The sequence below is a fragment of the Salmo salar genome, chromosome 12, assembly GCF_965601325.2.
Source record: "Salmo salar chromosome 12, fSalSal1, whole genome shotgun sequence".
Lineage (NCBI taxonomy): Eukaryota > Metazoa > Chordata > Actinopteri > Salmoniformes > Salmonidae > Salmo > Salmo salar.
The window spans coordinates 96,618,980-96,646,941 of NC_138302.1; the positions used below are offsets into that span (position 1 = coordinate 96,618,980).

The 27,962-nt window shown below is 43.0% G+C and overlaps 1 protein-coding gene across 1 annotated transcript; it reads right to left on the reverse strand.

Moving 5' to 3' along the window:
- Positions 1-2,848: 2,848 nt before the first annotated feature.
- dctn2 (dynactin 2 (p50)) lies at positions 2,849-27,445 on the reverse strand. Its single transcript, XM_045691938.2, has 13 exons — positions 27,148-27,445; positions 26,400-26,468; positions 22,318-22,414; positions 14,277-14,338; positions 13,759-13,857; positions 12,664-12,824; positions 11,176-11,323; positions 10,877-10,981; positions 10,588-10,665; positions 10,224-10,295; positions 5,908-6,010; positions 5,527-5,618; positions 2,849-3,975 (listed from the first exon to the last, which is right to left on the reverse strand). Exons 1-13 carry the CDS (start codon positions 27,181-27,183, stop codon positions 3,889-3,891), a joined length of 1,209 nt encoding a protein of 402 aa, XP_045547894.1. The 5' UTR covers positions 27,184-27,445; the 3' UTR covers positions 2,849-3,888.
- Between the last annotated feature and the right edge of the window lie 517 nt (positions 27,446-27,962).

Consider the following 27,962-nt stretch of genomic DNA (forward strand, 5'->3'; position numbering starts at 1 on the left):
CAAAGTACTGAGTAAAGGGTCTGAATACTTACCGAAATGTGATATTTCAGTTGTTTTAAAAAAAAATACATTTGCAAACATTTCTACATTTGCAAATGTTTTTGCTTTGTCATTATGGGGTATTGTGTGTAGATTGATAAAGGAAAAAACTATTTAATCAATTTTATAATAAGGCTGTAACATAACAAAATGGGGAAAATGTCAAGGGGTCTGAATACTTTCCGAATGCACTTAATGTTCGGTTTGAATATGTAGTAATCTGTAGGCTATAGTGTGTTGATTTCTGTGGGTCTACTTCTAGGAGGAGTTGCATCAAAGTAAAGGAAATCAGGATCACAGGTCGTTCCTACTTAGACTTTCCATAAAATAAAACTGTCCTGAGAAACTGTATGTGGTTTTCTGGATTGGAATTCATGTATTTTATTTTTATTTTTTATAAATTATACAGAAAGACTGTTGACATGACAGGTGAATATTCATATTGTGTTTTATACCTTGATTGTTTTGGGACTGGGACTAGACCTGGCACTGTCTCTCTGTCTATTGTTCTTCAGTATTAGGTAGGTAACAAGTATAATTACGCGGTCGTATCAATGCTGTCTAAGTTTTACAGAAGCACTTATCTCAACCTGACTCTCTTTGCTCGCTGTAATTGCATATTAACTTTATCTGATTAGGCATATAGCCTATTGATTTATACTCTTGTTAAATGAGAGTTTATTCCTGTATGGTGATGCCTAAGAAAAATGTTCATACTCGTACATCAGATAAAAACATTTTTAAAAGTATTTAACTAGGCAAATCAGTTAAGAACAAATTCTTATTTCGGCCCACCCCAGCCAAACCCGGCTGACGCTGGGTCAATGGAATAATATTGTGGTGTAAACTTAGTGTTTTTCTTTTCATAAACACTGTTGCCCCTCCTGCCCATTCTCTCACAGAACAAAAATAATGGACAGTAAAGTTATATTCTGTTATATGTATCTACTCTATTCTATGTATCCTGACTGTTTACTGTAGGACTGCTCAGTTTGAATGCTTATCATTTGTTGGTTTATTATAGTCTATAATAAAGCTAGAGCAGGGGTCAGCACAGGTCCACAGAACAGCTCAGAGAACGGACGAGCGGCTCTTCAGGTGCATTGTTGTTATGGAATTTCCAAAAGTTCGCCTCTCAGCGACTGCGCATGCCTGAAAGAAAAGTCCCCAAACAAACCCAAAGGCAGAGTTGGGCGCCTGAACAAAGATTAAAAAGACAGATCACATCGGAGGTGTACGGGACATTCCCGAAATTTAAGCGGGGTCTAGTTTAGAAGGGAGATGGCGGGGAATACCCACGCAGACTTCAAGAATGCTGAGGAGAGGGAACCTGCCACACGCACGGAGGAAGGAAGAGGAAACAAGCACTGCGGAGGATGTCACGGTAAAAAGCCCTACAGTGATGAGGCCGACGAGGGGCAAGAAGACATTTTACTGATAGTTTTCATTTTCCCACAGCCGATCAGATAGAAACTAGGCTATATTAAGTGATCAACCTGGCTGCTTCAAACACCAGCACTACCACCACTCACAACACTGTCATTAGCCGTATACCTATTGTACATCAGGGTTTTAGTAAATATACTTCAATGGTGGCTAACAGATCCAAAAAGGTTCAAAGTTCAATTGCACTGTATCTGGGCTTCACTGCATTTACATTTGAGTAATTTAGCAGACGCTCTTATCCAGAGCGACTTACAGTAGTGAATGCATACATTTCATAAATTTTTTTCTCCGTACTGGTGTTTTGCAGCATTTTTCTCCGTACTGGTCACTGCAGCAGTTGGCAATGATGGAGTGAGTGTTGAAAACCTGTACACTAACCGTATGAACCCAATTAACTCATGCTAAACTTTCTATAAAGGTCTATGCTTCCCTCTACTGGCCATGTAGCACCTTTACAAACATGAGGAATCATGACCAGAGCACTCGAGTAACAAGTTTCCTGTCTGTAACCACAGATCTAGGTTCAGTTTTCCCGATCCCCTAATCGTAGCCTCATTTTTTTAGGGGATGCAAAAATATGTGACCCTGGATTAGGGGGTAAAGGTAATCTCGGTTAACCCACAACCAAAATATTGCGTGATTGGTGGACAGATTTACGTAGTCTGTCCATTATAGTTTATGGGAAAGGGGCCATTTTTACCTTCTATATTTGGCACTCCTGTGAATGTTTGATTTAGTCTGTGTTGCGTTGATATGAGGGAATTGAGAAGAAATCAACAATTGTGTAGCATTGGAATCAAGTCTGAATCATGTCATGTTTTACAGTCTTTTAAGGTGTCCGCATACATAGGTTCGTTATGCGGCTAACGTCTCTCATACTCCCTAAAGACTTTCGTTTGAAACACTAGAACAAATATCGTCAATATAACGGTTGTTTTTCCCCATTGAGTCACGAACATTTTGTATCAAAACTAGTCGTCTCAAATGACAACGCTTCATGTTCCCAGTCCTACTAGTAGTACTATTGACCAATCACCGATGAACGGGGCCTAGACTTCGGCTACAGAATTTCGATTTGCCTCAAAAAAATGGTTCTTATTAAAATGATTCTTACTGCTCAGTGATGAACAGCCCCTGCTCAACACCAGAACTTCACACAACAGTTTTGACTGGGAAGCATGCAACAGGCTTTTTAGTCACATATTAGTATGTAAATAATTATAATAAACTTAACTATGCTCTTTTTAATCTTGACTTTGTATAAATGTATTTATTGTGTTCACTTTAGATTGAAACAAATTCTGTAAACTATCTTTCCCTTGAATAACTTTAAGTATCATATTGAGATTTAGGCAGAGAATAATTGTAATATTTAACTGTAGTTTTTATTAAAGGGAGTTGATTTTGTTTAACAACAGATACATGTTTCACAAGTTCTCCCTCTCTGTAGAAGAGTGAGTGTAGTTTAAGCATGTTGTTTATTCAGATGATATCTCAACAACAGAGTCAGGTACAGTACAGTCCATCGTAGGCAATGACAAACAACGCAGTAGATTTAAAAGTAGTGTGTGGTATTTTAGTCTCAGTCACAATAATAAGTTACAAGCAACTGAGCATGAAACATTTAAGGTACACAGGCATATTTACAAGCATCCCTCCAGGACTTCAGGCCCCCCCCCGCTACATGTCCATAACACCGTCTTTCTGGTTGAAACGCATCCCGATTCTTCACCCTTCTCCCAAAGTGTGCACTAGTATACTTCCCGTCATGGAGTTGAGCAGGTTCCACCACTGTTAAATCCACAAGAGGAAGTGTGCAGTGTATACTTCAGGAAAAGGGTGGATAAATCAGCATTGGTTGTTTGTTTTTGTGCAGTAATGTTGTAGACGCGTCTTTTCTCTGACATGGCTATTCCACTTTTTGAGCCCTCAAAATTTGGACATTCAATGAAATGACTTAGCTGAATGTTGTAGCACCTAAAACTAGCGTGGGTGAAGAGGGTGAAAGGATCCGGATGAATATTTTTCATTGAGAAAAAGCCATCGAGCTTTGAAGGGAAGAATAATATGTGACACACACACACATATATATATATATATATATATATATATATATATATATATATAGAGTGGGTGTTATGCATTGCATTTGATACTAAATGAAAGACTTCAATGGGAGAGAGATGTGGAAGGGGGTAAAAAAATCAAGAAAATTTGGTGCCCATTTTTGAGTAGTAAGCTTTTTTTTTATGTCATGTTTTTTCTACTTTCAAATCAAACATTCCACTTTGCGAAAAAAAAAAAAAAGGCTTAGGTGGAAGAAGAGATAAAGAGAGAGAAGACCCTCCGCTCCCTCAATTTGCCCAACTGTCCTGACAGACGTTTTTAAAAAGAAAACAAGATTTATTTGTTGAGAGTCTTCATCCTCTGGTCCAGAGCTGCAAAGTTCTCCTCTACAGAGAAGAGATTCTCCTTCATGGTTGTCTGAACCTGGGAGAAAATAAGGGACAGTACATTTAAATTGTAACTTCTAAATCCACCCATCACTTTTGGACTCAATAATCCATACCTTCTGGAAATGCTATAGAGTCATTGTTAAGTGTAAAACCTAAGTCATGACTGTCATTGTGCTGAGAATGTCAATTTTGTCATGTGTAATAAATTCAACAAAATGTGTTTATACTAGATTCATTTCGTTAACTGTAATTGCATTAGTTATTTTCCAACTTTTCCTCCATCTTGTGCCAACATCAGTTCTTTTTTTAGTCTTGGTCTTTTTCTAAGAGATTGTCAGTTGGATAGGCTCTCTGCAAGGTTTTGTGTGTGTGTGTATCGATAGATAGATAGATCTATCTATCATAAGAACATCCTTTTCTGACTCAAATAAGATCCCCTCAAGATTGCTCTGATATCAAATCAATTTCTCGATATAAAACCTTTAATTCCATGCATTTGAAAATATCTACATTGGCCAGGCAACAATTGCTTTTAAATTCTGTCATGGAAATATTATTTTTTTATTACTATTACGAAGTCATTTCTGGTTCTCTCTGCTGTTAGTTTTCCATGTGGACCAAATTAAATTGGTGAATTGTGAAAAGCTTTCCAAGAATTGTTTCATAGGGGTGTTTTTTATGGGAGTGATATTGGTTCCTGTTAGAATACGTTTCATTTTCTTCCATATTGTTAGTGTTCTTAACTATCATGGTGGGAAAAGTATCCAATTGTCATACTTGAGTAAAAGTAAAGATACCTTAATAGAAAATGACTCAAGTAAAAGTGAAAGTCACCAAGTAAAATATTACTTGAGTAAAAGTCTAAAAGTATTTGGTTTTAAATATAAACTGAACAAAAATAAGCGTAAAAGTGTAAAGTGTTTCATGAGCTGAAATAAAAGTTGATTAAACAACTATAATTACACAGGTGCACCTTGTGCTGGGGACAATAAAAGGCCACTAAAATGTGCAGTTTGGTCACACAACGCAATGCCACAAATGTCTCAAGTTGAGGGAGCGTGGAATTGGAGTGCTGACTGCAGTAATGTCCACCAGAGCAGTTGCCAGAGAACTTTTTAGGTGTCAGAGAAAATGTATGGGAATAAAAAGTACATGATTTTCTTTAGGAAAATATGCTGAGTAAAAGTAGTCCAAAATATAAATAGTCAAGTACAGATACCCCAAAGAACAACTTAAGTATTTTTACAAAGGTACTTTAAAAAGTGACATATCAGTCCAGCAGCAGTCCAACCTACCTCAGAGCAGTGTGAGACATGTCTACTACCTGTGAGAGCAGTGTGAGACATGTCTACTACCTGTGAGAGCAGTGTGAGAGCAGTGTGAGACGTGCCAGTGTGTCTACTACCTGTGAGAGCAGTGTCAGTGTGTCTACTACCTGTGAGAGCAGTGTCAGTGTGTCTACTACCTGTGAGAGCAGTGTCAGTGTGTCTACTACCTGTGAGAGCAGTGTCAGTGTGTCTACTACCTGTGAGAGCAGTGTCAGTGTGTCTACTACCTGTGAGAGCAGTGTCAGTGTGTCTACTACCTGTGAGAGCAGTGTCCCGTTGTCCTTCAGAGAGTTGTTGATCATCTGCTGGGTGGTGTCCAGGTGGGTCAGCAGCTGACCAAACTGCATGGCTACACACACACACACACACACACACACACACACACACAGAGAGAGTCAGACCACCCACATGGCTACAGAGAGAGAATCAGACAACCAACATTTTCAAAGCATATCAGAGTTGTGGACATTACTTGTTCCTTTTAAATTAGTTTTTATAACAGCCACACCTGCAGTTAAATGTGCGTATTTTTTTTTATTTTCTAATTTTAACGTATGTTTCTGAGCCAGGTCTGAAAGCCAGGTGATTGGCAGGTTAGAATGTTTCTGAGCCAGGTCTGGTGATTGACAGGTGATTACCTTGTTCATGCAACTCCTTGACAGCCATGAGCCTCTGCACCACCTGGGGCAGAGAGGTGGCCATGGCGTCCCACTTCTGCACCACGTCATACAGCTGAGACACCTGACAGACAGACAACATGGAACACGTTGTGGCTGAAAATAATACACAGCCAATAATGATAAGGTTGGGGGTAAACAGACGGCAGAATTCGAGGAATGAGAGTCTGAGTAATTCTGAAGGTTGGTGGAGGATTGTCCAGGTTACATCTACAGGAGATGACTACTGTTGGTGGTAGATTCCACGCTTCAAGATTGCTACGATCATGTAGACTGGGATATGTTCCTCATTGCGGCGAACAACAACATTGACGAATACGCTGATTCGGTGAGCGAGTTTATTAACAAGTGCATCGGCGATGTCGTACCCACAGCATCTATTAAAACATTCCCCAACCAGAAACCGTGGATTGATGGCAGCATTCGAGCGAAACTGAAAGCCGAACCACTGCTTTTAATCAGGGCATGTTGACCGGAAACATGACCGAATACAAACAGTGTAGCTATTCCCTCCGCAAGGCAATCAAACAAGCTAAGCATCAGTATAGAGACAAAGTAGAGTCGCAATTCAACGGCTCAAACACGAGACGTATGTGGCAGGGTCTACAGTCAATCATGGATTACAAAAAGAAAACCAGCCCCGTCGCGGATCACGCTGTCTTGCTCACAGACAGACTAAACAACTTTTTTGCTCACTTTGAGAACAACGCAGTGCTACTGACACGGCCCGCTACCAAAACCTGCGGACTCTCCTTCACTGTAGCCGACGTGAGTAAAACATTTAAACGTGTTAACCTCTATGGGCTAGGTGGGACGCTTGCGTCCCACCTACGTAACAGCCACTGCCAGCCTGTGGCGCGATTTTCAAAACCTTAAAAATCCTATTACTTCAATTTCTCAAACATATGACTATTTTACAGCCATTTAAAGACAAGACTCTCGTTAATCTAACCACACTGTCCGATTTCAAAAAGGCTTTACAACGAAAGCAAAACATTAGATTATGTCAGCAGAGTACCAAGCCAGAAATAATCAGACACCCATTTTTCAAGCCAGCATATGTCACCAAAACCCAGAAGACAGCTAAATGCAGCACTCACCTTTGATGATCTTCATCAGATGACAACCCTAGGACATTATGTTATACAATACATGCATGTTTTGTTCAATCAAGTTCATATTTATATCAAAAACCAGCTTTTTACATTAGCATGTGACGTTCAGAACTAGCATACCCCCCGCAAACTTCCGGGGAATTCGCTAACATTTTACTAAATTACTCACGATAAACGTTCACAAAAAGCATAACAATTATTTTAAGAATTATAGATACAGACCTCCTCTATGCACTCGATATGTCCGATTTTAAAATAGCTTTTTGGTGAAAGCACATTTTGCAATATTCTAAGTACATAGCCCAGGCATCACGGGCTCGCTATTTAGACACCCGGCAAGTTTAGCACTCACCATAATCATATTTACTATTATAAAAGTTTCATTACCTTTTGTTGTCTTCGTCAGAATGCACACCCAGGACTGCTACTTCAATAACAAATGTTGGTTTGGTCCAAAATAATCCATCGTTATATCCGAATAGCGGCGTTTTGTTCGTGCGTTCCAGACACTATCCGAAATAGTAAAGAAGTGTCGCGCGCATGGCGCAATTCGTGACAATAAAATTCGAAATATTCGATTACCGTACTTCGAAGCATGTCAACCGCTGTTTAAAATCAATTTTTACGACACTTTTCTCGTAGAAAAGCGATAATATTCCGACAGGGAATCTCCTTTTCGGCAAACAGAGGAAAAAATCCCAAAGGCGGGGGCGGTCGGGGTCACGCGCATAAGGCCAGTGTCCCTTGATCGGCCACTTGAGAAAGGCGATAATGTGTTTCAGCCTGGGGCTGGAATGACGACATTCTGTTTTTTCCCGGGCTCTGAGCGCCTATGGACGACGTGGGAAGTGTCACGTTAGAGCAGAGATCCTTAGTAAATGATAGAGATGGAAAAGAAGTTCAAGAAATGGTCAGACAGGCCACTTCCTGTAAAGGAATCGCTCAGGTTTTGACCTGCCATTTGAGTTCTGTTATACTCACAGACACCATTCAAACAGTTTTAGAAAATGTAGGGTGTTTTCTATCCATATGTAATAAGTATATGCATATTCTAGTTACTGGGTAGGAGTGGTAACCAGATTAAATCGGGTATGTTTTTTATCCAGCCGTGTCAATACTGCCCCCTAGCCCTAACAGGTTAACCCTCGCAAGGCTGCAGGCCCAGACGGCATCCCCAGCCGCGTCCTCAGAGCATGCGCAGACCAGCTGGCTGGTGTGTTTACAGATATATTCAATCAATCCTTATCCCAGTCTGCTGTTCCCACATGCTTCAAGAGGGTCACCATTGTTCCTGTTCCCAAGAAAGCTAAGGTAACTGAGCTAAATGACTATCGCCCCGTAGCACTCACTTCCATCATCATGAAGGGCTTTGAGAGACTAGTCAAGGATCATATCACCTCCACCCTACCTGACACCCTAGACCCAGTCCAATTTGCTTACCGCCTCAATAGATCCACAGACGACGCAATCACAACCACACTGCCCTAACCCATCTGGACAAGAGGAATACCTATGTGAGAATGCTGTTCATCGATTACAGCTCAGCATTTAACACCATAGTACCCTCCAAACTCAACATTAAGCTCGAGACCCTGGGTCTTGACCCCGCCCTGTGCAACTGGGTCCTGGACTTCCTGACGGGCCGCCCCCAGGTGGTGAGGGTAGGTAACAACATCTCCACCCCGCTGATCCTCAACACTGAGGCCCCACAAGGGTGTGTGCTCAGCCCTCTCCTGTACTCCCTGTTCACCCACGACTGCGTGGCCATGCACGCCTCCAACTCAATCATCAAGTTTGCAGACGACACAACAGTGGTAGGCTTGATTACCAACAACGACGAGACTGCATACAGGGAGGAGGTGAGGGTCCTCGGAGTGTGGTGTTAGGAAAATAACCTCACACTCAACATCAACAAAACAAAGGAGATTATCGTGGACTTCAGGAAACAGCAGAGGGAGCAGCCCCCTATACACATCGACGGGACAGTAGTGGAGAGGGTGGAAAGTTTTAAGTTCCTCGGCATACACATCACGGACAAACTGAATTGGTCCACCCACACAGACAGCGTGGTGAAGAAGGTGCAGCAGCGCCTCTTCAACCTCAGGAGGCTGAAGAAACTCAGCTTGTCACCAAAAACACACAAACTTTTACAGATGCACAATCGAGAGCATCCTGTCGGGCTGTATCACCGCCTGGTATGGCAACTGCTCCGCCCACAACCGTAAGGCTCTCCAAAGGGTAGTGAAGTCTGCACAACGCATCACCGGGGGCAAACTACCTGCCCTCCAGGACACCTACACCATCCGATGTCACAGGAAGGCCATAAAGATCATCAAGGACAACAACCACCCGAACCACTGCCTGTTCACCCCGCTATCATCCAGAAGGCGAGGTCAGTACAGGTGCATCAAAGCAGGGACCGAGAGACTGAAAAACAGCTTCTATCTCAAGGCCATCAGACTGTTAAACAGCCATCACTAACATTGAGTGGCTGCTGCCAACATACTGACTCAACTCCAGCCACTTTAATAATGTAAAAATTTATGAAAAATGTATCACTAGCCACTTTAAACAATGCCACTTCATATAATGTTTACATACCCTACTTTACTCATCTCATATGTATATACTGTACTCTATACCATCTACTGCATCTTGCCATCTTGATGTAATACATGTATCACTAGCCACATTAAACAATGCCACTTTTATATGTTTACATACCCTATATTACTCATCTCATATGTATATACTGTACTCGATACCATCTACTGCATCTTGCATCTGCCGTTCTGTACCATCACTCATTCATATATTTATATGTACATATTCTTATTCATTCCTTTACACTTGTGTGTTTAAGGTAGTTGTTGTGAAATTGTTAGGTTAGATTACTCGTTGGATATTACTGCATAGTCGGAACTAGAAGCACAAGCATTTCGCTACACTCGCATTAACACCTGCTAACCATGTGTATGCGACCAATAAAATGTGATTTGATTGTCCAGGTTCCATCTACAGGAGATGACTACTGTTGGGCCAAGTGGTTCTCCTGGTGGTTAGGAAAACCTCCTGGTCATAGGGATAACCTAATTACTGACGTCGTGGTATAAAAACTCTTATGTTACTTCTAAACCTCAACATAAAAAAAGCTGGACTAACCTTATTCTGTGTGCCAGCATCTTCAATGGTTGCCTTGTGCTTCGCTATCTCATTCATCTTCCCAAGGACGCTCTACACAAAGAAAAACACAAAACATCACACGATAACCGTGTTCACTTTTATACAGTATCACAAGCACAAAAATACCAGCCCATCTGTCCTTGGGTGTTCAATTCAATACAATTCAAGGGGCTTTATTAGCATGGGAAACATATGTTAACATTGCCAGAGCAAGAGAAGTAGATAATAAACAAAAGTGTTTTCTGCAGAGTAGTGGAACATTGATTGCTGCTAGACTGATACAAGGTGAGTTTTGCATTCCCTCCCCCCTGATTGTTATAATTCTGCTGATCCTCAATATTACCTGCAGCCTGGCTTCCACCTGGTCCAGAGTGGCTGAGTCCAGAGCACTGACCCTCGCCTGCAGCAGCTCCATAGTGTCCTGGAGGACAGAGCGAGAGCACTCAGTCACAGGGCTAACAGTGATTGATGATCAGGGCAGGGTTACTGTACTTTCTGACATTGTGGATCATGCAAAACCAAAAATGTTTTATGAACAAAATTGGATTGATTGAGTTCGGTTGGCACAATAAAAAATATCCTGTTTTTTTACCTACTGAACTGGACCAAGGTGGTTGACAGAAGAGACTCACCATGAGACTGCCTCCCTGCACCCCAGCACTCAGAGGTCCCGGTTTGTCTGATCCAGAACCCACAGCAGTCTCCAGCTCTGCAAGGCGCTTCTCCAACTCTGCCATCTACACAGACACAAACATTGGAGAGGTTAAGGCGTGAATGAATGAAAACTGGGTAAACAAGTGACACAGAATTGACCAAGGACTGACTCAAATTTGCATGTGCAAATACAGACACATTGCTGCCGACCACACACACACAAACTGTGCTGTTGGGAACCCCTTTCCACACAGTCCCATTGCCCTGGGCTTCATACCTTGGCAGCGTCTGTGAACTTCTCCTGTTCTGGCCGGCTGTGTAGCTCATACAACACCACACCATCAGGACCTTTCGCTGCTGGGGCCTTCCCCTCTCCTGTACTGCCCCTATTGGCCCTCACTGCCTCCAGCTGGGTTAACAGACGTCTGCAGGAGACGGACAGAGAAAGGGAGGAAGGAGAGAGAAAGGGAGGAAGGAGAGAGAAAGGGAGGAAGGAGAGAGAAAGGGAGGAAGGAGAGAGAAAGGGAGGAAGGAGAGAGAAAGGGAGGAAGGAGAGAGAAAGGGAGAAAGGAGAGAGAAAGGAGAGAGAAAGGGAGGAAGGAGAGAGAAAGGAGAGAGAAAGGGAGGAAGGAGAGAGAAAGGAGAGAGAAAGGAGGGAGGAGAGAGAAAGGGAGGAAGGAGAGAGAAAGGGAGGAAGGAGAGAGAAAGGGAGGAAGGAGAGGGTAAAGAATAAAGGCACATAAGGGTTAGGGTGGTAAGTCTAATAAAAAAGAGACAGACGGGGGTTTTAAGAGAGGCGACTGCAAAGACTAATATCGTCTACCTTTCTGAGTCAGTCAGGTTAACGTCAAAATCAAATCTGTTTTATTGAATTTAGCAGTATGTCAAACCGTCCTCAAACCGCATTGCGTCGTGTGGGCGAGCGGTTTACTGGATGTCAACGTTGTGAACAGAATGCCCCATGGTGCCGTGGGTCTATGAGATACCGTGACTAGATCCTGAGGCCCATTGTCTTGCCATTCATCCTCCTCAACCCCCCATTACGCAAGGATCTGTACACAATTCCTGGAAGCTGGAAACGTCCCAGTTCTTCCATGGCCTGCATACTCACCAGACATGTCACCCACTAAGCATGTTTGGGATGCTCTGGATCGACGTGTACGACAGCATGTTTCAATTCCCGCCAATAGGCAGCATCTTCACACAGCCATTGAAGAGGAGTGGGACAACATTCCAGAGGCTGCAATCAACAGCCTGATCAACTCTATGTGAAGGAGATGTGTTGTGCTGCATGAGGCATATGGTGGTCACACCAGATACTGACTGGTTTTCTGATCCTACCTTTTTTTTTTTTTTTTTTAAAGGTATCTGTGACCAACAGATGCATATCTGTATTCCCAGTCATGTGAAATCCCTAATTTAGGGCCTAATGAATTCATTTCAATTGACTGACTTCCTTATATGAACTGTAATAGTTACGTTTATATTGTAGTTCAGTACATTTATCAGTCTTATGGCTTGGGGGGGGGGGGGGGGGAGAAGATGTTTAGGGTCCTGTTGCATCGGTATGCTTGCCATGCAGTAGCAGAGAGAACAGTCTATGACTTGACTGGCGGGAGTCTGACAACTTTTAGGGCCTCCCTCTGACACCGCCTGGTATAGAGGTCCTGGATGATAGGAAGGTTGGACCCAGTGATGTACTGGGCCGTACGCACTACCCTCTGTAGTGCCCCCCCCCTCCCTCCCTCCCTCCCCTCTCTCTTACTTGGCCAGTGCTCCATCTGGATCAGCTAGGTTAATATGTGCCTGTGGTCCCAGCAGTGAGTCCAGGTGGGCAGAGACCAGCTGCTGTTTGAGCTGGGCAGCCTGCTGAGCTAGGACTACAGGAGTTAGACGCTCCTCTGAACTGCTGTCCCTTGTGGTCGCCTGAGGGGAGAGGAGCATAGACAGAGGTGATCAGCACACTACCAGGGAAATGACAACCACTAGTTTGGAGGTGGGTAGAGGTCACTGTGGTATAAAGATGGGTGGTTTGGGGGTGGGTAGAGGTGAATGGGGTATAAAGATGGGTGGTTTGGGGGTGGGTAGAGGTTAATGGGGTATAAAGATGGGTGGTTTGGGGGTGGGTAGAGGTGAATGGGGTATAAAGATGGGTGGTTTGGGGGTGGGTACAGGTGAATGGGGTATAAAGATGGGTGGTTTGGGGGTGGGTAGAGGTCAATGGGGTATAAAGATGAGCCCCAGGAATCCGAGACTAATCAGCAAGATTGGGGGGGGACACACATTCTGAAGGCAGCTTCAACTTAGATGCCCTATTGTAGCCATATGTACACAGGTCCGTAGAGGCTAGGGTGTAAGGGCTCGGGGGCTAACGTTAGGGTGGAAGGGCTCGGGGGCTAACGTTAGGGTGGAAGGGCTCGGGGGCTAACGTTAGGGTGGAAGGGCTCGGGGGCTAACGTTAGGGTGGAAGGGCTCGGGGGCTAACGTTAGGGTGTATGGGCTAGGGGGCTAACGTTAGGGCTTTGGGAGTATTTGTCTGACCCGGGTGGTTTAGGGTGTAGGGGTTGTACCCGGGTGGTTTAGGGTGTAGGGGTTGTACCCGGGTGGTTTAGGGTGTAGGGGTTGTACCCGGGTGGTTTAGGGTGTAGGGGTTGTACCCGGGTGGTTTAGGGTGTAGGGGTTGTACCCGGGTGGTTTAGGGTGTAGGGGTTGTACCTGGGTGGTTTAGGGTGTAGGGGTTGTACCTGGGTGGTTTAGGGTGTAGGGGTTGTACCTGGGTGGTTTAGGGTGTAGGGGTTGTACCTGGGTGGTTTAGGGTGTAGGGGTTTTACCTGGATGGTTTAGGGTGTAGGGGTTTTACCTGGATGGTCTCCACCTCCTGACTGAGCTCCTGGATCTCATTAACCAGCCGCTGGTACTTCTGCTGGGGGGTTTCCTTCACCCCACAGCCCTCCGCCAACTAGACAGGCACGGAGAGAGGAGAGAGAGAGGAAAACAGAGTTAACATCACTATCCACAAGATTCAAATAGACAACTGAATCACTATCCACAAGATTTAAGTAGACAACTGAATCATTATCCACAAGATTCAAATAGACAACTGAATCACTATCCACAAGATTCAAATAGACAACTGAATCACTATCCACAAGATTTAAGTAGACAGCTGAATCATTATCCACAAGATTTAAGTAGACAGCTGAATCATTATCCACAAGATTTAAGTAGACAGCTGAATCATTATATGCATGATTCAAAAGGACATGTTAAAGGTCTTGTGATGGATTTCACAGAGATGGGTTATGTGTCCCAACAAAATCAATGGTACTATTTATACAAAACTAATCAATATGAAATATTGCAGCAGCATCTACTCACAATCTCATATTCTCCCGACTCATAGCCCACTCTTTTGTTCTTACTGATACGATCTGAGAAGTCTGGGAGAGAAAACACAGATTCATTAGAGCAAAGACAAGAATATTAGATGGTTTTGTAACAGGGATGAAACGGTCACCGGTTTCACGATAAACCACAGTAAAATTCCCCACGGTTAGTATTACCGTTTCAAATGTTAATTATCATTAAAACCGTGTTTGATTATTGCGGTTTGAAAAACTCACGGGAAATACCGTCCAGCATCAACCAAAGTTAGCAACAGTCTGACGCAGGCAGAGCATGAAACGTGGGTTTTGTTTTGTGTCAAAACATGGCGGAAGGCAGTGACAGCGCTCGGGAGATTTTTCAGCCTTCTAAGAGGACCAAATCTGAAGTGTAGTCGTATTTTGGGTTTTACAAGAGTGCTGAGGGAAACTTAAAATCTAAGATGGTCACCTTGTCTGCAGAACATGCAACATTATTACTTTTAAAATCGCAGCGAAAGGGGGCAACAACTCAAAATCTCAAGTCATCTTCGTGACCACCACCCACTACTTTATAGTTAAGTTAACTTTTAGCTCAATGCATGATGTGGGGACTTTGGAATGGTGGAAAATGTCATGGTTTGTCTGTCTAACTTGCTAATAGCTTGTCAATAATTGAATCTTTCAGTGTTACCTACTCTTATAAAAACACTACTCGTTGTTCTGCTGCTGTATGCGTCATATGTGTCTGCAGACTCTATTCACCCATTGCTAGGCTGGACAATAGAACCATTGAAAAATTCACTTAAGGCTGAAAAACAGCAGAAGAATGTTGGCTAAGCTGGAACACTAGCGCGAGCCCATAGCGAATGAATGGAATGGAATGTTCGCAGAGCCTGTTTTGACTGGAGTGATGCTTAGAATTCCATTTTGCCTAAAAAGGCACATGTATCCCTTATTATTTTACCAATACAATCTGTTCGTCAGACGAAACTGGGAAAAAAAAATACTTGTGTAGAAAGTAACATCCGCACATCGATGGTGTCAACTGTGCTTATGTCTGCGTAATGAGAAAGTTGGGGGAAAAAATGAACTGACTATTTCTGGTCTAGTGATTGATGACAAACAAGCTCGCTGCCCAGACTTACATAATTACAAAGAGGAGATTCTCCTGATTAAAATGGTGCCCGACTTGAATATACACATATATGTTTTCCTATGGGATGCCTCTCCATAGGAAAACAATGGGTGGAGCTCAGCGTTCCAAGGGCAAAAAGTATTTTGGGGCTAGCATTTAATGACAACCGAGCTCGCTGCCCAGCCTTACAGAATTAGAAAGAGGAGATTATTAAAATGGCATCTGACTTGAAAAAAAATCTAAATATACAAATTGCAAGATATTTCCCCTATATAGGAAACAATGGGACGACCTCAGAGTTCCATGAGTAATGTTGTTGTTGTTGTTGTTTACATTTAAACAAAGTGAGCAGGTCTCATTGCCAACAATAGCGAAACAGGCATTGTGACGTAAAACAATAAGCTGGGAAGAGAACGTTCAGAAGACGAGTTGGTGCCACGGTGCTCAATTTAACTAATAGGAGCTGGCAGGGTGAAAAATACCCTAAAACAAGGCCTGTTTTTTCGTGATTACTTCAAAACTACGGCAAGCACTTGGGAAATATGGTCATATTATGAAACTGGGCTCCACGGCGGATGCAATGAACACTTTTTTTTAATCAGAAAAAAAGCGTTGTTAAAAATGGTGTGTCCCCAGCCTACCATTGCACACGATAACGCGTTATGTAGTTTAGTCACCCAACCAACATATTTTGTTCATTTAAGATCCGTCAGTCGACTTGGTTGTAAAAGTGTTCCAACAGTAGAAACACTACAGACTCCTATACAAGACTCCCGTATGTCAATTGTTGGGCTCATTGCAATTACTATCACCGTCTTCTTAAAACCTCTCTGGGATAGGGGGCAGTATTTTCACGTCCGGATGAAAAACGTGCCCAGAGTAAACTGCCTGCTACTCAGGCTCAGAAGGTAGGATATGCATATTATTAGTAGATTTGGATAGAAAACACTCTGAAGTTTCTAAAACTGTTTGAATGATGTCTGAGTATAACAGAACTCATATGGCAGGCAAAAACCTGAGAAAAATCCAACCAGGAAGTGGGAAATCTGAGGCTTGTAGTTTTTTAAAGTGAATCCCTATTCAATTTGTAGTGTTAACGGGGTCATGTTGCACTTCCTAAGGCTTCCACTAGATGTCAACAGTCTTTAGAACATTGTTACAGGCTTTTACTGTGAGTACGGAGCCAACAAGAGCTGTTCCAACCAGGTGTCCCAGGACAAGGCATAAGTTCAATCACGCACGCAGACTTGGGAGCGAGCTGAGTTCATCTTCATTCCTAAAGAGAACAGAATCGTCCAGTTGGAATTTTATTGAAGATTTATGTTAAAAACAACCTAAAGATTGATTCTATACATCGTTTGAGATGATTCTACAAACTGTAGTATAACTTTTTTGACTTTTCGTCTGGAGTTAGCAAGTGCTTGCCTGGAATAGTGAACCTAACACGCGAACAAAATGGTATTTGGACATAAAGATGAAGTTTATCGAACAAAACAAACATTTATTGTTAAACTGGGATTGCTGGGAGTGCATTCTGAAGAAGATCATCAAAGGTAAGTGAATATTTATCATACTATTTCTGAGTTTTATTGACTTCAAAATGGCGGGTTTCTGTTTGGCTTGTTGTTGATGGCTGAGCTCTGTACTCAGAATATTGAACAATGTGCTTTTGCCGTAAAGCTTTTTTGAAATCTGACAGTGGTTGCATTAAGGAGAAGTGTATCTATAATTCTGTGCATAACACCTGTATATTTTGTCAAAGTTTATGATAAGTATTTCTGTAAATTGATGTGGCTCTCTGCAAAATCACCGGATTTTGGAGGCAAAACATTACTGAACATTACGCGCCAATGTAAAATGTTTTTTTTAAATATAAATATGAACTTTATCAAACAAAACATGCATGTATTGTGTAACATGAAGTCCTATGAGTGCCATCTGATGAAGTTCAAAGGTTAGTGATTAATTTTAGCTGTATTTCTGGTTTTTGTGACGCCTCTCCTTGCTTGGAAAATGGCTGTGTGGTTTTTCCTTCTTTAGGTGCCGTCCTAACATAATCTAATGTTATGCTTTCGCCGTAAAGCCTTATTGAAATCGGACACAGTGGTTGGATTAAGGAGGAACTTATCTTTAAAATAGTGTATAACACTTGTATGTGTGAGAAATTTGAATGAGATTTTTGTTGTTTTGAATTTGGCGCTCTGCTATTTCACTGGCTGTTGTCAAATCGATCCCGCTAACGGGATTCGTGTGTTAAGGGGTCACTAAGAGGTTTTAACACTCATTTGTATTTATGTAAAATTGTGTATGGGGTCATTGCATATACTCAAATGCAACACAGAAGATAGTGTGTGTGATAATAATAATACATTTGGTATTCCCTTGTTTACAGAGTGGGCGTGCAGCAGGCAAACCCAGTGATGCTACTGGTCCCCCCCCCCCCCCCCATCTACAGTTGTGACACAGACACTCCAGCAAGCATTTAAAAAGGCAGGCTGCTTATGCATCCACATCAAAAAAATGCTCAAGACCTCACTGCAGGCCTTTCATATTACATTGCAAAAGGACATGATGCCATTTCATATCGTTGAGAGGCCTGGCTTTCTGAGGTTCATGAAGGTTGCCGTGCCTCGCTACAAAGTGACATCAAACATTTTCCAAGACTGAAATCCCAAACCTGTACAACCAGGTTAAAGCTGATGTTAGAAAAAGTTTGGCTCAAAGGAACATGGTTTGCTGCAACTACTGACCTCTGGACCAGTGAAAGCAGGGGTGGTCAACCCTACATGAGCTTCATTATCCATTACCTCACCCCAGACTGGTAACTGGAGTCAAAGTGCCTGGAAATACAGTTCTTCCCAGAAGATCACTCGGCTCACAACAGAGAGGTTTTTGAGAATATGCTGGAAGAGGGGGTGATCAATAAGAAAGACCTGGTCTGTATAACCACAGACAACACAACAAACATGACCAAGGCTTTAGAAGAGTTCCCAGATCTGTGGCTTGGGTGCTTTGACCATCTCAAAGGGCTCTGAAAATTCTGAGAGTTGACACAGCAGTCAAGGCCTGCCGTCATCTGGTCCAAGGCTTCTCACGGAGCTGGAAGAGGAGGAGAGAACTGAGAGAAAAGCAAGCTGCCCTCAACATGCCACAGAAGGCTCTGATCCATGATGTGGTGACCCGATGGGGATCTACACACAAGATGCTTGAGAGTTTCCTCAGCCAACTGCAGCCAGTCTGTGCGACTCTGGCTGGAGAAAGAGGAACATGGCATCTGATGCCAAAGGATACCGACATAAGTCTCATGGAGTAACTGTGCCAGCTCCTTCAAACTCTGAGCAAGTATACAGATGCACTTGCCTCAGAGACACTGTCAGCCATCAAGCCGGTCCTGGACCACATCACCCGTGATGTTCTAGTGGAAAAGGATACAGAGCCATCCCTGACCAAGGAGATGAAAAGGGTAATGAGAGAAGACCTTAACAACAGATACACAGAGAGTCATGCACATGGCTTGTTTCATTGACCCCCCGCTTCAAAATTAGCTTTTTAGATGAACCTGAGGATGCAAAAGTTGACACTGGCAGCTGTGTCCAGGAGGCCTTGAAGCTGGCAGCTGTGTCCAGGAGGCCTTGAAGCTGGCAGCTGTGTCCAGGAGGCCTTGAAGCTGGCAGCTGCACAAGTCAGGCAAGAACCACAAAGCACCAGCAGCACCTCCACCACCAACACAGCGGCATCGGAGGGAAAAAGGCCTGTCTGGGTTGCTGAGAAAGATTACCTCAACAAGGCAGCAGAGAGGTGAAGAGGGTCAGATTCCAACCCCCCCCCCCCCCCCCCAGAAGACAGAGGGAAAGAAGAGATCAAGGTCCACCTGTCTCTGCCACCCATTCCAGCAGAAGAGGATCCACTGGTCTGGTGGAGGGACCATGCATCAGAGCTGCCTCACCTTGCCAGGAAGCTTTTGTGCATCCCAGCAACCAACGTGCCATCAGAGAGAGTGTTCAGTGCACATTGTCTCCCCTTGCAGATCACTACTTAAACCGGACAAAGTAAATACGCTGACATTTTTACATTTCAATCTCAAGTGAATAAAGATACATACATACAGGATGTTAGACCAGCAGCACCTTGTTTCTTAATGAAGGAGAGGACAGACATACAGGATGTTAGACCAGCAGCACCTTACTTCTTAATGAAGGAGAGAACGGACATACAGGATGTTAGGCCAGCAGCACCTTGTTTCTTAATGAAGGAGAGGACAGACATACAGGATGTTAGACCAGCAGCACCTTGTTTCTTAATGAAGGAGAGAACAGACATACAGGATGTTAGACCAGCAGCACCTTACTTCTTAATGAAGGAGAGAACAGACATACAGGATGTTAGACCAGCAGCACCTTGTTTCTTTATGAAGGAGAGAACGGACATACAGGATGTTAGGCCAGCAGCACCTTGTTTCTTAATGAAGGAGAGAACAGACATACAGGATGTTAGACCAGCAGCACCTTACTCTTTATGAAGGAGAGAACGGACATACAGGATGTTAGACCAGCAGCACCTTACTCTTTATGAAGGAGAGAACAGACATACAGGATGTTAGACCAGCAGCACCTTACTCTTTATGAAGGAGAGAACAGACATACAGGATGTTAGACCAGCAGCACCTTACTCTTTATGAAGGAGAGAACGGACATACAGGATGTTAGACCAGCAGCACCTTGTTTCTTTATGAAGGAGAGAACAGACATACAGGATGTTAGACCAGCAGCACCTTGTTTCTTAATGAAGGAGAGAACGGACATACAGGATTTTAGGCCAGCAGCACCTTGTTTCTTAATGAAGGAGAGAACAGACATACAGGATGTTAGACCAGCAGCACCTTACTCTTTATGAAGGAGAGAACAGACATACAGGATGTTAGACCAGCAGCACCTTACTCTTTATGAAGGAGAGAACGGACATACAGGATGTTAGACCAGCAGCACCTTGTTTCTTAATGAAGGAGAGAACAGACATACAGGATGTTAGACCAGCAGCACCTTGTTTCTTAATGAAGGAGAGAACAGACATACAGGATGTTAGACCAGCAGCACCTTAGCTTCTTAATGAAGGAGAGAACGGACATACAGGATGTTAGACCAGCAGCACCTTGTTTCTTAATGAAGGAGAGAACGGACATACAGGATGTTAGACCAGCAGCACCTTGTTTCTTAATGAAGGAGAGAACGGACATACAGGATGTTAGACCAGCAGCACCTTGTTTCTTAATGAAGGAGAGAACGGACATACAGGATGTTAGACCAGCAGCACCTTGACTCTTAATGAAGGAGAGAACGGACATACAGGATGTTAGACCAGCAGCACCTTGTTTCTTAATGAAGGAGAGAACAGACATACAGGATGTTAGACCAGCAGCACCTTGTTTCTTAATGAAGGAGAGAACAGACATACAGGATGTTAGACCAGCAGCACCTTACTCTTTATGAAGGAGAGAACAGACATACAGGATGTTAGACCAGCAGCACCTTGTTTCTTAATGAAGGAGAGAACAGACATACAGGATGTTAGACCAGCAGCACCTTACTCTTTATGAAGGAGAGAACAGATATACAGGATGTTAGACCAGCAGCACCTTACTCTTTATGAAGGAGAGGACAGACATACAGGATGTTAGACCAGCAGCACCTTACTCTTAATGAAGGAGAGAACAGACATACAAATCAGTGCTGTTCATTTGATTTGTTGACATATGGTTGTGTTGTTATTTTAATGTCAACAACTACACATTGGATGTGTTTACATACGGTTGTATTGTTATTTTAATGTCAACAACTACACATTGGATGTGTTTACATACGGTTGTATTGTTATTTTAATGTCAACAACTACACATTGGATGTGTTGACATACGGTTGTATTGTTATTTTAATGTCAACAACTACACATTGGATGTGTTTACATATGGTTGTATTGTTATTTTAATGTCAACAACTACACATTGGATGTGTTTACATACGGTTGTATTGTTATTTTAATGTCAACAACTACACATTGGATGTGTTTACATATGGTTGTATTGTTATTTTAATGTCAACAACTACACATTGGATGTGTTGACATACGGTTGTATTGTTATTTTAATGTCAACAACTACACATTGGATGTGTTTACATATGGTTGTATTGTTATTTTAATGTCAACAACTACACATTGGATGTGTTGACATATGGTTGTATTGTTCTTACATCCACATTGCTTTACTTGTGATGCTTTTATATGAACATTTGATTTGCTTACTTAAGGTTGTGTTCATTAAAACCTGCACTAGGGAAACTTACCTCTCATGTCCACATGGTGCCATCTTTAATGTTAAATGTTATTATTTTAATGTTTCGGCACACAAAAAAAGTGCATAGTTCTGCTAATTGTATTTGTTGCATTTCAATATAAAACTTGGTGAAATGATTTCAGTGTATCAGTACTTTTTGAACATTTCCAGCACGCTTTAACAATACAGCGATAATACCGATAACCGCGATAATACCGATAACCATGATCCTTTTGGTCTCTATAATCGTGATATGAAATTTTCATACCCGTTTCATCTCTAGTTTGTAACCAATTCAGGAAATGCCTCACGTCTAGGGCTACGTGACGTGACGACATGACCAGGGAAAAGTCCCAGAGTTCCTCCTGGTGAGGTCACATGGTCATCTGCTGATGTAAAAAGGGCTTTATAAATACATTTAATTTGAGTCAAGGACGAACTCCTGTGCTTTCTCAACTCCTTGCATCCTCTCTTCCCCACCTCATGCACTGGATAAGGTCTGAGCAGAGAGACCTTGGACCTTCTCCTCCAATGTGGTTGAGAAGGCACAGGAAGGCTCATTGAGATACAGCTGTTTGAAGGTATACTAACCGAGGCCTTTAGTGCTGACCCTCTTGTCCTTGAACTTGTCGTAGGCTGCGTTGGGGTTGACCACGATCCTCTCCACACTGTCACTGCACAGCTCTTCCTGTTAAGAGACATCCAGAATAATGAGACACTACAGGAAACTTGGTCAAAACTAGGACAAATGGATTGGAAATGAAAGAGCGGAGAGTATACGGAGGTCAAAATGGTTCCGAAGGAGATCAGATTTGATGATTGATGGGGATTTGTGCCAATCTTCTCTCTCCATGGGTTATCTGTCACACTGGCTGGTTCAATACCACCTGGGAACCTAGTCCCTTATATACCAGAGGAATACCTGTATGGCTCAGTGTACAAACCCTCACACAGTCGACATGTTAAATCAGTCAATTAGATACAATCCAATGAGTGAGACATCAACTTGATCTACAGTGTGAGAGAGGGCCCATGTGAGATGCCAACCAACACCAGAACACACACACAGATAGAAATGGATCTGTAATCAGGAGGTGGGGGAGGGGGGGAAGCCCATCTATTTCAAGAGGAAAACACAGACAGTTGATTTAATATTCGATCAAGAAAGAAAAAAACTGGAAAAAACAAAAAACATTGAGAATCTTGAGCACCCAATGGTTACGCAGAATCCACAATGAATTATCTTGAAATGAGCTCTTTAGTGACCAATGAAACAGAAAACACCACTAACTGTGTAAAGGGGGTGTATTGTGACAACACAATGGGAATGAAAAGTCAGCATTGCCTAGTTACCAGAAGACCTGGGAGTTAGGGACCAATCACTGCTCTACATGACAAAGTTACCTCCCTCTTGCACAGCTGACTGATGGAAGATGCTATAGAGAGATATATTATATAAACCAGAGTTTCTCCGGTCCTGTGACTTCTACATAATCTCTATGAGCTAGTTAGTTAGCTGTTTCAGTCAATTATAAATCCATGGCTTTCTCCATCTGCTCATTTGAGGAAACAGATTCCCTTAAAAATCAGTGAGTCTGAGAAGAGCCTCATTCTGACTAGCCTCAGGGAACTGTGCACTAGGGTGAGGGATGATGGCATCAATGTGTCTAAGCTCCAAAATGATTTATTCACATGAATCAAAATGGGATCAATCAATAACCAGACAGACAGTACTGACAATCCAGACAGACAGTTACGACAGACAGTCCAGACACAAACAGTCCAGACATGTTAGGAGTAGGAAGGGAGTCAGTCTGTTAGTCAGTGAAGCTCTTACCAGCTCCTTGGGTTCCCAAGGGGAGTTAGAGAAAGAGCACAGGGAGACAAAGAGGGGAGGGAGAAAGAGAAACAGATTAATGTGGTTATCACATGCCATGCACAGCAGCAGCAGCAGCAGCAGCAGCCTGCCAGGGGAGATGAACAAGTCCAGTGTTCTGAGGCAGACTGCTGCTGAAACTGGAGACATTCACTATGAGACCGACTCTCTGATCAGTACGACGTCTCTGTTCTCTCGCTCTCTCTCTCTCAGACCCATCATCTTTAGGCAAATTTTCACAGCGAGGAAATATAGCTAATTTACAGTGCAGCCCTACGGACCTCATTGAAAAGCGAATTCGGACCCTGGGGCAAAATGAGTTTGACACCCCTGGTCTATGGTGATGCATCAACAGCAACTGTTGACATCACATATCAATATTATACACACAGGTGGGGTAGGCCTAAAATATGCATTTTATATCCAGTGTGTGACTGAACATATTGTAAATATCTGATATCCTTTGTATGATAGGCCCTGAGCTCTTAAGTCAAGCCTCTTGTCTAATTCTGTGGTATTGTTAGCATTATGTAGTCTGTGGAACGAGGGGATTGGCAGAGCAAAACCCATTTCTGAGTGAGATGGTAAGAAAGAAGACAGCTTAGAACTGATTTGATGAGACATACAATGTGCTAAATAAAATATGTGAATGTCAAAGTGTGTTGCCGTATTGATCCCAGTGTTTGTATTGCTAGCAAAGCAGAGTTAGTAAAGACGGCTAGTTAATTAGTAAGCTTCTGTTAACACGTATACCAGTAGCTAGAGTAGAGTTAGTAAAGATGGCTAGTTAGTTAGTAAGCTTCTGTTAACATGTATACCAGTAGCTAGAGTAGAGTTAGGGGAAAGAGATGTTAGAACACATACACAGTAACAGAACTGTCTTCTCAACAACACACAGAGAGACAGACAGACAGACAGACAGACAGACAGACAGACAGACAGACAGACAGACAGACAGACAGACAGACAGACAGACAGACAGACAGACACAGACAGACACACAGAGAGACAGACAGACAGACAGACCCACACACAGAGAGACAGACAGACCCACACACACAGAGAGACCCACACACACACACAGACCCACACACACAGAGACCCACACAGAGAGACAGACAGACCCACACAGAGAGACAGACAGACCCACACAGAGAGACAGACAGACCCACACAGAGAGACAGACAGACCCACACAGAGAGACAATGTAGATTCAATATCCTTTGAGTTGTGCTACAGGTGTATGTCAAAATGAAAGTGGGAGGATTATTAGACCAACTAAAATGTCTTGTCAGGTGATAGTGTTGCTACATTTGCAACAGGTGAAACAAGGGAGCCAACACTTCATCACATCACAGAGCAGCAATGGGGCACATCATCATCACTACATCATGGAGGCAGATAGTCATTTCAACACAATCTGAAGAGAGGAGGGGAAAGGGGACAGGAAGGATTTTACAACCCATGCAGATAACTCCACTATATGTACTGAGAGAAAAATAACCTCTTACTTGTACACACTAGCGTCCCAGGAGGGAGGGAGGGGTGGGGAGAGAGGGAGGGAGGGAGGGAGGGAGGGAGGGAGGGAGGGGAGGAAAAACGAGACCGACAGAGGGAGGGAGGGGACATGGGAGGGAAAACGAGACCGACAGAGGGAGGGAGGGGACATGGGAGGGAAAACGAGACCGACAGAGGGAGGGAGGGGACATGGGAGGGAGGGGACATGGGAGGGAAAACGAGGCCGACAGAGGGAAGGAAAACGTTATTAGGATTGGTGGTGTCACTGGTAGGTATCTACTTCACAGTTGATCCATGATACACAGCACGATGATCCAGAGACGCAAATCAATCAATCCTTGATCTGCATCTGTGGATCAAGCCCTTCATCAGCACTCAGTTCAGTTCCATTACACACAAGAGCCATTGGACGAAGGCGTCTTCTGTACGGGAGTTTTGTTAAAGAGCCCCGACGTTTGGTCTGAACATTAACATGCATCGCTTAAGGTACAGTTTTGGAAGCATAAGAACCTTTCCTTTCATATCAGAAGGTTGCGTGTTGGGCTACAAGTGGCACAGCGACTTAGTCAATGCATCTCAGTGCTAGAGGCGTCACTACACAGGCCTGGTTCGATTCCAGGCTGCATCACAACCGGCCGTAATTGGGAGTCCCATAGGGCGGCGCACAATTGGCCCAGCATCGTTAGGCCGTCATTGTAAATAAGAATGTTGTTGTTAACTGGACTTGCCTAGTTAAATAATAAGGTTAGTGTTCCCACACAGCCATATTTCCATGTTACAGCGCGTGTTTACAGAAGACTGAGGGACCACCTGAGCTAATATGGTATTTGACATGCTCCTAACACCAGTGTGTAACAGAAGAAGTCAGAAATGTGTTGTCAATGGAAAAATACTGCCAGCTGCAACTGTGATTAAAGCCACATAAAACAGTGCACAGTAAGTTTATATTTTGCATTTATGAAATTATTTTGATGTGATATGAAAGTAAAGGGCTTCATGTTCCCAAAACTGTATCGCAAATTGAGAATTGATGCTGGTTTAGATGGAGTATTTGGCTGTTTTAGCTGCCAGAGCCAGTCAACATCTGAAAATAACAAGGTCCTTAAAGGAATAATGGTAGGCTCCTTAATTAAGAGTACATTTTGGGCTACTCTGGATCACGCAGTGGTTTTCAGAGAGGATGTGACACTCAGCCACAGACTGGTGTTTTGGGATCAAGAGGCAGCAGCAAACTTCCCCACAAACACTCCCTCCCTTCTCTCCTCCATGTTTCACTCACCGACTCAAACTGGGCCTGATCATCTTCTGGCAGGTCACTGGTCTCATACACATCTGGCTCGTTGGACGCCTGTGGAAGACAACGACTCGTATTCTATAACAGCAAAATGACATTGACATAGCTGACGTACTTGTTAGTGAAAATGAACGACAGATAGTGTTAGCCTTCTCAAAGGATTATACTTTTTGTCAAGTCACTCAGTCTTAAACACATTAAGAACAAAAAATAAATACGTTTCCGTATTAGCTGTGGTTATCATTTTTACAATACCTAATGAGTGGACCCACCCAACCATTCTCAGGAAATGTTATCAAGATAATGTTAGCTGGCCAACGCCCATTCAATCACAAGGCTGGATTAGCTAGCCTCTGTTAGGCTAGCTAATTAGCTGTCGGGAAGAATAGCTATAGTTATATCACAGATAGTTTGAACAATGAGCAGTTTAACAAATCCTATTTGGTTATATGCTTGATGAAAGCTGCTTGAAATATGTTTGTTAAACGCAGACCACTTCAATGCACTAGGCTAGCGAGGTAGTCAACGTGTCGTTACTGTAACTAATTAGCGTTAGCTTACTGTTAGTTTATCTGGCTAGATATCAGGCCAGCAATGCTAGCTAGCTAGCCTGGCTCCTGTGGTTTTGCTAGGGAGCATGTTACAAATATCTTATCGAGACAGATAGCTAGCTATAACGAGACACTGGCTAGCAAGCTAGCTAACTTAACTAGCAAGCTAACAGGAGACTTACGATTCCAGGCAAATTGGCGTATTTGGGATCAGCCATTGTTGAGGTTGCAAGGACGAGGCCGGTGGATGAGTAGACAAAACCTTAGACGTGACAAAGATACCTTAAATAACGATGGACCTTGTGGACAAGTTATTAGTCCGTTAAAACGTTAGCTAAATGAACAACCAAAAGAATCCTTTCACCCGTAGCCAAACAACTCGCTAACATATAAACCGTTTTTTTGTGTTAACTAACGACTGTATTTTGACAGCTCGAGTGTTCAGTAGCGGGCGAGCATAACAATCTCGCGAGACTTGCGAGGACGAGCGGCGCTGTAGATTCATAACCCCAGGAAAGTGGACCTGGTATACTTTGGAGATTTAAACTAAACTTGATTAAACTTGCAATGGTGCTTTTGTGAAATTGTACAAACATTGTAAAACCTTCCGGTTGCTGCCGCTAAGCATGTGGACGAACAGCATGACAATTAGCAGGGCAGGCTGCCTTGTCTGTCTATTTATAGACATAGGGAATATAGCCATAACCTAAAAGCCTTTGTTTGAATTAACCATTTTGTAAAGGGAAAACATTGAAACAAAACGTATATTTGCCTAGTTTATTACTATACTAGTCTGGACTGTGTGAGTTGCCTAATACATGTCCTGTAAATAATCTATCATAGACGTCTCTGTCAATCACTGGAATACCACATATGTTCGATTTTTAACGAATGTGGGCCTACGATTGACTGGTTAAACCATATTCGCATGATGGGGCTATTATACAAATTATTAAACACCAATTGTCCGTAGGCAACCGCTCCATCTTCAGCGCAT